This window comes from Cynocephalus volans, chromosome 1 (assembly GCF_027409185.1).
Source record: "Cynocephalus volans isolate mCynVol1 chromosome 1, mCynVol1.pri, whole genome shotgun sequence".
NCBI lineage: Eukaryota > Metazoa > Chordata > Mammalia > Dermoptera > Cynocephalidae > Cynocephalus > Cynocephalus volans.
In genome coordinates this window covers 52961906-52973033 of record NC_084460.1, presented here as the reverse complement: position 1 = coordinate 52973033, position 11128 = coordinate 52961906, and the positions used below count along the sequence as shown (strand labels likewise).

The 11128-nt window shown below is 40.8% G+C and overlaps 1 protein-coding gene across 1 annotated transcript in view; it reads right to left on the bottom strand.

Annotated features, from left to right (window-relative positions):
* Positions 1–1086: 1086 nt before the first annotated feature.
* Positions 1087–11128, bottom strand: part of ZNF831 (zinc finger protein 831) — a 64161-nt gene continuing 54119 nt past the window's right edge. The window contains exons 4-5 of the mRNA XM_063088227.1: positions 2635–2795; positions 1087–1893 (exon numbers count right to left, since the gene is read on the bottom strand). Coding sequence (XP_062944297.1) covers positions 1087–1893; positions 2635–2795 — 968 coding nt within the window. The remainder of the gene's footprint in view (positions 1894–2634; positions 2796–11128) is intronic.

The following is an 11128-nucleotide window of genomic DNA, read 5'->3' as shown; positions in this document are numbered from 1 at the left end:
GGCTGATTTAATTTGACAGCAAAGTAACACCAAGCCCCCAAAATAAAATTACTGAGATGTAAAACAGCGTCAAAACTCCAATTAGTTTTGTATCCTTGAAGCTTCTGGAGGAAATCTAAAAGGTTCCCGTCACGATGAGCAGGCATCAATTTAACCTGTACAGATTACTAAAATGTAACCCTCTAATTGAAATTGCTCAGAGCACAATATGACAAAAAGAATCAGAGGAAAATAAGTGAATTATTCCCCCTCAAAAAATGACTCATTACAGAGAGACTGTTCTATTAACTTTTAACACAGCGTTCCTTTGCAAGAGCTAGAAAAACCAACGGTCTCAGAGACCTCAACAGAAAAGGCACCAGGCACGAGAACAGTATGTACGTGTGTCATTTGACCATAGGTAAGCATTGACCATTTGTGCAACATTTAACAATAATCAGCATTTCATCAGATCATAGGCATTTTAAAGTATATTTACAACTTCCACTAAGGAGGCAAATCACTGCAACCAAACTTCAGTTTTTGAATGAATCTGAATTTTGTCTCCAGAATGAACAGATGCCCACTTCACGCCCCACCTCTTTTTCAAACTATACACATTTATTCCATGCATGCTAACCGCCTTTGAAGCAAACCCTCAGTTTGCTGATGCAGGAAGGCAGTTGCCTTGACTCTGTGGGGTCCACTTTCTCGTAAACATGTTGGTTAATGCCATTTTAAGCTGTAAGCTGTCTTGGTTAATGCCATTTTATCAGAGTGAGGCAGTGGGGACTGATGCAGAGGGTAGGCTAGAGTCAAGGTAGAGTTGCTGTGTCTGTTGAGCATTCTTAGACTTTGCTTCATTGCTACCCTGCTCTACCTGGCACCACCTGAACAGGAGCAGGGAATGCCCAAGGGGAGCTGGAAAAGAGTGCTGTGAGTTGAGGGCTTAGAGTTGGTTGGAGTTGGCTTGGAAAGAACCCAAAATGGCTTTCCTATCCCGTAGGTGTTTCATAAATAGAGCTCAGTTCTTCTGCCAGTTTGATGACATTTACTCATGAAGCACCATCTGTCTTTGACCGCAGACACCATCTTTCTCTGGAAACTTCATATTTCTATAACCAACCGGTCTTCGTCGTCACTGCTGGTGTCACTGAACTCCACTTGAGTTTGCTTTCTTATTCCTTCCAAACCCCTCTTCTTAATGGATTTAGAAGGGGCTTCGGGGATTTCTGTGGGCTTCTCTGGGTTAGAAGAAACCACACAACCTTTCAGGGTAATTAACCCAGGTACCTGACATTTCCCACTGTCACTTCCTGAAGTGGGGACAGCTATTTCTCCACACCCATATTGGCCCCTGGGAGGAAAAAATGTCTTTTGTCTCCCTTCCTCTTGCTGTGAACTAGGTGAACTTGGTCCTGAAGCTGGTATCTCCAGATAAGTTTTTCCAATTGAGTCTGACAGAACTGAACCTGAAATTCTTTCAGAGGAAGGTTTCCCTGGTAAGAGCGTCTGTGATACTCCCTCTGCTATAGCTTTTCTGTCTGGGGAGTCTGGGTCGAGAGTCTCCCCTGCAGCCCAGCTGTGCTCTTGTGGCTCTGTACTGTGAACTCCCACAGAAATACAAATGGCAGCCGCAGAGGTAGCAACATCATGGCAGGGAAAAGTTCCTTTCGATCCAAAGGAAGAAGGCTCTTGAGCGTCTGAGAAAATGCATGGTTTGGGATCTGTTGAGACTTGATCCTGTGAGGATAGCAGCTGAGTCTCCAGCAATCCAATGTCAAGATCTTTGCCATGGGGCAGAAGGTGGTCATTAGCCACTGCCAAGCAGGTGTCAGATTGTAGAGGTAATCCGGACCCAGCAGCAGTGTTGTGAGAACAGTCACCATGCTCACTGGCAGATGGAGAAATATCCTGCAACAAAGCGCAAAGGAAGAAGAAATAGGGGGTAAAAAGGTTAATTGATACAAAGAAAAACGTGGTCAGAAACATGGTCCTCAATGAAAACAAGGTCGTGAGGTCTCAATGATTCTTTACTGAGCGTGATCTTCAAAGTGATGCCCTCAATAAGTTTCCATTAATAACTAATTGGTGCATTAACACGAATAAAGCTCCTTATTGATAGAAAATAGGTTGCTGAGATTGCTATGTGTATCTTTCTGGCTTCGTTAAAAACAAAATGGCTCAGTTATTCAAGGAGCTGAGCTTCCTATTTTAAGTTACTTTAAGTTGTTCACAAAGTGGATGTACTATTCTATTGTATTGTGTATTGAAGTTTTGGTTCAGATTAGTATTTTAGTCCTTTTCAACAAGCAGGCAGGGGATGATTTCATACTGGTTTTCAACAACCTGTTTGGGAGTGATTTCATGTTGCAGTGATGTCTGAAGTACGGCAGCATCTCTGCTCTATTTAGGTATGAATTAGTACCGTACTTAGGATTTCTAATAAACAGTCAAATTGTCCAAATGGTCTTACCACAAAAGTTGCCCTTTCTTTCAGTGCAGAATGGAGGTATCTGTTTGCTTGATGGGTTTTTTGTGCTAGGAAACTTCACTAGGTGATCCAAGAGAATTCTGACTCACTGGACAAGAAGAAGGGAGAGCTATAAATCTGGACCACAGATAGGTAGAGACAGCTTAAAATCGAATCCCCACCTTCACAGTTAATTTGTCATTTTCCCTGACAGTCTTTGAACTCGTGCTAGGAGAGAAGGTTCTTGAAGTTTGTCTGCATTCATCCTCCTCCTCCTCTTCATTCCCACAACCAGGAGACGACTCTGAGGTGGCACAGGGCAGCTCTTCTTGCAGATTTAGACCTGAAAGGGGGCAGGCACATTTATATAACATCTGGGATTATAAAATGAAGAGCAATTTCCTAGGAGGTTGTTGAGGTTTTCAAGGCCACCTCTCTCAGCTCATTAACCCTCATCCGACACATCGGTGTGGGCTAGAGCTCAATCTACCTCCAACCAACTCACACTTGGTCAAATAAAATGGAGACTTCTGCTAAAGAAAGTAACAGCAAAATCAATTGTCAAAGTAGAAAAATCCTTACATTACATAAATTGTAAAAAATATGTCATGTGGCTTTTTTTCCCATCAGAGTCATCTTCCTGGTCATGTTTGCTCAGGTTCATTTTAGATCAGCTTGAATTTTCCAGCCATACAACCAGGTGGCCAGAGTAGACATTTCACCCTAGACCATGTGAGATGGCAACCTGGAGATGGCATATCACAGAGGCCATTAGATCCTGGGCCAGGGTTAAGGTTGGCTCTTGTGATGCTGCTGTGCTGTTGCAGCAGTTATTGTCGTGATGGTAGGGGGAGGGGAGGGCTTGGAAAATAACCACACACCAGCCTCTCCTGCGTCCCTCACCCTGACCATTCTCTCATGGTGACCTGACATACAGGTCCAAAGGACCACAGCATTTCAGAGAGGGTAGATTACATCATGAGATGAGGTCAGAAGAACATTCAAGAACAACTTGTCACTAGGGAAGCAGCATAGACCTACTTTCAATTTGCCTTTGTTTTCATTAAAGTTGCACATGCACAGAGTTTGAAAAAGTCAAATCTTTCTACTTATGCAGGAAAACAGGAACCCCAGCCCATCTATCCATCTTTTCCCATTTTGGATTCTATTGCTATTTATCTGCTCCACTTCTAATAGCATACTCATAATCTCATACTACTACTTTCTGAATTTCTTATTTTTTCAGTTTGGAGTGTAGACTATGGCTTCTCAGGCAGGGAGAAGAGAGTTTAGCTCTTCTTCCAGCTCCTCTCCTCCACAACCTTCACCACCACCCACCCCCCACACTCATACACGTGCACACTTCTTGCCCCCCACCCTCTCAGCAGGTATGTAACTCTGGTGTTTAGGTGACATTCGGTGTTCACATTATTATGCTCAGGAACATGTAGCATGCTATGATTACATTGTCTCTCTTGCCAAAATTGTTTTCCCTGTAGTTAATAACTATTTTGGTTTTTTTTCTTTTGCTTAGTTTTCTGTGGACTTACTACTAAAATCATTCCCCAATCTCCTCCTCAACCGTCTAAGGTTTCATTTCATTCCTTTAGAAATCTCTCTCTCTTGAAGCATTCCGACTCACTCCAAATAGACAAGTGCTCTCTACACTGATGCAGGGTTGTGCTCCTAGGATCCTCCTTTGACACCCCTGTGGTGACTGTTTTCACTTCTCTCTTGGTAGCCAGACCCCCATGACTTCTTTTTTTGTGGTTTTACTCTCTTGCTTTACGAACAAAAAATGTCCAGTAGCTTCATGAGAAAGGATGCATGAGATAAAACTGTTTAGACTTTAATTAGACAAGCTTGTCTGGGTATGACATTCTGAACTGGAAAGCATTTTCCTTCAGCATTGAGGACGTTGCTCCTTTGAATTCTAGTTGTTGAGAAGCCTGGAGCCAATATGATTTATGCTTCATGGTCCTTGGATGAAGGCTTTTTGTTCTTCCCTCTCTGGAAGCCCAGAGGCTCTTCATTGACGTGAGTGTCACTATTGTCCCAGCTCTATTTTCATTCATTGTCTGGCCACTTCACTAGTCCTTTCAATCTGAATCACATCCTTAGGTTTTAGAAATATATGGTTCTTTTTTTTTTCTTTTTTTCTTTTCCTTTATCATGTACAGTGCATTGTTTGAAATAAGTATACATTGTGGAATGGCTAAATTGGGCTAATTACATATGCATTACCTCACATACTTATCTATCTTTTTGTGTGTGTGGTGAGAACACTGAAAATTACTCTCTTCGCAATTTTCAAGAATAAAATACCTTGTTATTAACTACAGTCAATGTGTTATATAATAGAGTTCTGTAATTTATATGTTATTTTTCTTCTCTCTCTCTCTCTCTTGGCGGCTGGCTGGTATAAGGATCTGAACCCTTGACCTTGGTGTTATCAGCACTGTGCTCTAACCAAGTGAGCCAACCTGTCAGCCCTTCTATGTTATTTCTTTATTGTTTTTTCCTTCCATTTTGTCTTTTCTCTTTCTAGAATGGCTCTTATTAGGTTATTGAATCACTTGATATCATCCTTTATTTTTCTTATCTTTTCTCTCCTGTTTTTCATTTCTTTGTCTTCTTGTTAATCTTTTGGGAGAATTCCCTCAATTTTATATTCCAATTCATTAGTTTACATTCCTGCTATCATTTTTTTTTTTTTTTTAATTTCTGAGAGTCCTTTCCTGTGGTCCTTTTTTAGAGCATCCTGGTCTTACTTCGTAGCTTCAACCTCTCTTTATCTCTGGCAATATCGATAACAGTTTCTCACCGTTGTTGTTATTGTTGAAGTTTGCCTCTCCCTATATAATCTGTCTGCCAAGTTCCTCTGCTTCAGTTTGTTTATTTTTTATCTCCCTCTTCATGTTAAAGTCTTTCCTGAACTATAGAAAAATTTTAAATATCTGCCCACGTTTAAGATACGGGCACTAAGAAACTGATTTGTGATCTTTCCAAGTGCAGTTTGTCAACCATGGGCTTCACTGTGGGGTTATCTGGTTGCCCTGTTTGAGTGAGGAACTGTGAAGTAACTATCTTTAGGTTTCCCACACATACTGGTTAGCTTCTGCAAGAACAGTCCTCCAGTCTCCTACCTAGAAAGTGTAAGCCAAGCTGCGGGCATTCTGGAGTCTAAATTGGGGAAAAGACCTGGGGGGTTCAAGATGCTGTACTAAGCATTTGGTTAACCCCCCTGTTTTCAACGTAGCTGCTGCTGAACTAATTGCACCTGCTGTTCCCAGCATTTTGAATACTCTCCAGAGACTGAAATCCTAGTCTTCTGCAGCGGGGCATGGGAGGGATGTTACCAAGTTCTGAGAAGTAGGGGTGGGTTGGTGGGGTCCAATCATTTCTTGGTCTTTCAACCAATTGTCCTGTTTTCAGCCCCATCTGGTACCACGAATTTCTGAATTGGGGGGGGGGTTCCCCACTGGTAAATCAGGTTAAATTCTTTGCGGTCTGCTGAATCAGTTACTGCCCAGCCTCTGCATCCCAGCTCCTACAAGCTCAGCACCATTTCCTCTCCAAATCATTTTCTCCTTGTGGGCTTGTGCATTACACATGCATTCATTTACTAACATCTCCTGTGTTTTTAGAGAAGAATGGAGGTAAACATGCATGTTCCATCCTCCATCCTGAACCAAAAGAACAGACCTACTTCTTATATTTCAAGGGGTAGGTGACTGGATTGCCATGTACACAAATCCTGAACATATTAACTTTGACAATCTGTAGACAAGCACAATGGTTTGGTAAAGGATGCAATGATCTTTCTCCTTCAGTACCATCTTTCCTGGAGCCCCCTGTGTACTCGGGTTGTCTAATAACACAGGGCCAGGTTTCTGATATTCTATTCATTTGTTCAGCAGATATGTCCTAAGCCCCTTCAACAGACCAGGCACCATGCTCAGCCCTGAGAAATCTCAGGAGAATGAAATAAAGGTGGCCCTAGCCCTCAAGAGCTTCTGCTGTCATGGGAAAAGAGAAGCCAAGACCAGGGAGCAGATGCATAAGGTCATTTCAGATTGTGATGACGTTGCAAAGGAAATGAACAGAGTGTGGGGATCTTACAGAGAGTAAAGACGAGTGGTAGCACTGCAGACATATCAATAAACAGGAAGCTATTACAGAGACGGACAGGAGATGGGAGGAGTATTACAGAGTCATGATAAAGCGGGTATCACGGAGAGTATTGATAAGTGAGGGAGTGTATTTCAGAGAGTAATGGGGGGGTCTAATTGTTTTATAAAATTGAAGAAGGCCTCTCGGAAAAGGTGGCATCAGAAATGAGACTTTCAGATATGCATGTGTTGAAACAACACACTGTACCCCACAAATATGTACAAGTGAAGGTTAAAATCAAATTAAATTAAAAAAACAAAAACAAAAAAAGGAATGAGACCTTCAGGGTGAGAAAGAGCCAATCCACAAAGAGTCTTCCCACACAGGGATGCAGAGATCCTGAGGTGAGAAGGAGCTTGGGGTTAAGAAATGGGTGGGAGACCAGCGGGGAAGGAGGGTCCTGAGTGAAGGGGCAGAATTAAGGTGGGGATTTTAACAGGGACTCAGATCTTGAAGGGTACAAGGGGTCATGGTAAGGAGTTTAAATTTTATTCTGCATTCATTGTGACAAAACCAACATTTTCATCAGGGGGTCTACATTTTTTAAAGATGCATGTTGCTACTCTCTGGAGATTAAATTGGGGGGAAAAGAAAATAGAGGAGGCAAAACCAGTTACAAGGTGACCAGGGTATTCCTGGGGCCAGACTGGGTGGGTTGACTAGGGCAGTAGAAGTAGAAGTGGAATAAATAGATGAATTAAAGTCATATTTTCATTCTCACCCATGAAAAATCACCAAAAAATAATAATGATGATAAATATTTTCCTAGCCCCATAGTTTACCTAACAAAAGCACTCATTCTAAGTGGATTAAGCTCTGTCCCCACAGTGACAAAACAACCACGCAACTCATTCAATTCAATGAAGAAGGAAAACCTATTAGTCTAGAGAAGATAATTAGATTGGCCGAATGTCTTCCCAACAGGTTGTTTGGGTTGTTGAGCTTAAGCATAAAGGTCATGTGCACATTTGACCAATAAGTTCTGACTCATCTATGAGAGTCAAGGAAGAAAATCCATTGATCTAATTTGCTTTTGACCCTACAGTCTAAGAGAAAAGTGAATTATGCTTAATAGTCATGAAAAATGCCCAAATAATGCCACTGAAGTGTGTTAAACTAATTTTAATTATTGAGAAGGCTGCTAACTTGCTTTTAAATGAATGGCCCTTTTCAAAAAGTAAGTAGTGTCCTGGTCAGATTGTAAAGCACAGAACACGATTCTGTTTAGGCCTCAGCAACACCCTGTACAAAGCACTTCCTATATCTTCACGAGTTGCAGGTTCCACTGTCTTAATAAGACCTTTGGAAATCCAACTGCTGTTACACAACTGTGTGAGTCCTACTAGAAAAACTGTCTCTCATCACAGCTCTCTGCACCGTTCTGTTCTCCCCGATTAAAGACAGTGTTTTTAATAATTTCCCTCGGAAATAATTGCCAAACTGCATTTCAAGGAAGAAACAGCTTAACGTGTTATAGCGGTTTCAAATTTAGCCATCTTTAAAAGGCTATAGGAAACTGTAAAATAATTAGAAAACGTAGTGAAAAAACAATGTGATCAAAAACCTAACTGGAGACACTGTTAATGCCAAATCTTCTTCTGGCTGTCTAAATTTCTAGGCCTTACTAAAATGCCAATAAATGTATTACTCAAATATCATTACCTGAAAATGTAAGTAATTTGATACATTTCTTTCAGTTTGTCCCAATACACTAAAAATTCTGTTAATTTGTAGTCCATAGACTCTGAATCATAGGAAAGGGCTAGGAACCAGTCTACAACGCTGGCCTTCTAAACAAGCTGCAGGTATAAACAAGAACATAGAGTAATCTCCTAGACTATTAGTTGATCTGAGATTAAATTGTTTAGAAGCATCCCTGCCATTAAAGGATGCACATTGTACTAGCAATTAAAATGTGCAATTCTTAAAGAAAGCTGGGCAGATCTCTAAATGTAATCACTTTATGGACAGTTATGTGCTCATGTACTCAAATACTGATTGAACTCAGTTTTTGAGCCCATACTTTTTGGACCCATTTTTGAGCCCATATCACTGAGCCTAAGTATGTTTTGAATGTTGAGTACATCCAACACTCTGTGCTAAAAATTGTGCTAAATGCAGAGAATTTGTTTAGTGGCCAACGAGGCAGACACACCCTCATGGAAATTACAGTCTAATGCTTGAGAAATTCAGTGAGCAAATAATTATACAAAAAAACTCCTCGAACAAATGTAGTAAATACTATGAAAGAAAAAGCAAGAAGGTGCTATGAGATGGGAAAACAGGGCCCCGACTCAACCTCTATCCACGGAAAATAGTAAAAACCATCCACATGGTTGAATCATCTGCTACCCCACCAGTCCTGGATGGTTTTCTCTCTGAGTCTGAATCATTTGTTCATGTAATTATTTCAACCAATTTTCTTTAAGTCTTTGCATAACTGACATTATATTAAAGTGTTTTGACAGTAAATTCATTTGTCCCTGCAATCCCCTTACAATTTTTGTTTATAAAGCCTCTTTTGGGGGGAAAAAACATACATACACACACACACACACACACATACATATCTGCAGAAAATGGAAGAAAGAGGCTTTATTCCTCTTAGGCAAAGAGAATGGGAGATGTCAGATGTCGATGTCAATCAGAAAATAATCAGAAGTCAGTGGGCCGTAAGCGACGAGAAGCAGGCTGAGATTTTCATCCCACCAGCAGGGAAGGACTCAAGAGAGGACCAGAAAAACATATTTATCAAGTGTGGCCTCAGGTATTTCTGTACTTTCCTAATGCAATCTTTTGAAAGTTTGCCTCTAAGTAATCATAAACAAATCTTTTATTTCAGCAACCACTTTTCTTAGTGATTTTCATCTCTTTTCTATTTCTTTGATGAAAGGCAATCAGAACTCTCTCCCTTCACAGAAATCCTTTACTTAAACTACGTTTAAAATCTTGCTTTAAGTTAAAATTTGTATCATGTCCACGCATAAGAGCATTCCCATAAAATAGACTCAAAATAGGATTAGGAAATCGTGGAAGGAAAAAAGAAGGAGATTAAAAAAATGCCATTTGAAACATTAAATACCAAGACTGAACCCAGCCAATCTACTTTACGTATCATTATTTTAAGTTTCTCGTGGCTAAATGAAAATTGTCTGTGTAGGTCTCTTCCCTGGGACATAATTGGTATACCTGAAACAGCATCTCCTCTTTCCTAGAGACTTACGCCCTACAATGAAGGAAAAATTACTCTGTTTCGGCAATTTCAGAGCACTGTGACTTTACTAATAGCTTTGGGGGAAGAATTAATACTTCTCCATTAATTCTAATGAGAAAAGACATAGGAATGTCATTAGAAAAGATGTAGAAAGTCCTGTGGGAGAAAGTAGGGAGGGAGAACTGGGCCCAGGAGAGACCCCAGGCCTCCGGGTCACTCAGACACCTCAGATGGCCGCAGGGGAGGACAGCCCAACGGGCCATAGTGGCCAGGCACAAGGAGCCGCTGAAGAAAACCGGAGGAAACAAAAGGAACATCTACCTTTGTGCCAGGGAATTATCCAAACCTCCTCATACAATATGTAGAAATTGTATCTCTTATGTGCGTGTAATTAGATAAAGCTTTTACTTCAGAAGCCGCCTGCAATTGCCGTCGTCTCTACATTTCTGTTCCTGAGATGAAAGGAAAGTGTTTTGCTCACTTTCTCCTCTCAGATATTTTCTCCAAACTCATTAAACGGGATGGCTTTGAAACATTTTGGTGACTTTAAAGCTCGGTTGTGTACGGAATTCAACAATTTTCCTCCATTAAGTGAAATAATGAAAACTGCCCAGGAACAGTCTTTGAAAAGTTATTTGGAAATGTACTGAGGAAAATGTGTTTCGTGGGTTTGTTCTGAACCAGGGGTGACATCTGGGGACTTTTCTCATTGCCCCAACTCTTCCCTGAGGGAAGATGCTCCCAGGATGTAAACTTCTTATAACATAACAAAGAATTTTCCAGCTCCAAATGTCAGCAGAGCCAAGGTTGAGAAACTGCTTGAAACCAAGGATCACAAGGGTGGGGACAGTGGCAAAGGGCTGTTGACTCTCAGCTCCAGCCGGTGAGACAGTGAAGAATCCAGCGTCCAGCTCACCAGACCTGTCCATTTTCCAAAAGAAACTGGAAATTTGTGTTTTACGTGTTTTTAAACATTGATAACTCATTAATTTTCAAAACACCAACAGCACTGTTCTGCCCGACATATCTGTGGCCTGAATTTAGCTGAGAGCCTGTGTGTGACCTCTTATTAATTGAGAAACTGAAGCTTCACCCTGGCTCTCCTATTTTGCCTAAAGCAAAGTTTCTTTTTAAAAATACTGTTAAAAAAAATATTAAGGGGAGAGTAAACCTGTTTTTGAAAAGTACTTTGGTAATATCTTATGAGGAGAAATACATAATCATAAAACTATTGATCCAGCCACAATCTTTGGGAAATTGAGCAAGAATGTTTACTGCAGCAATAGTTG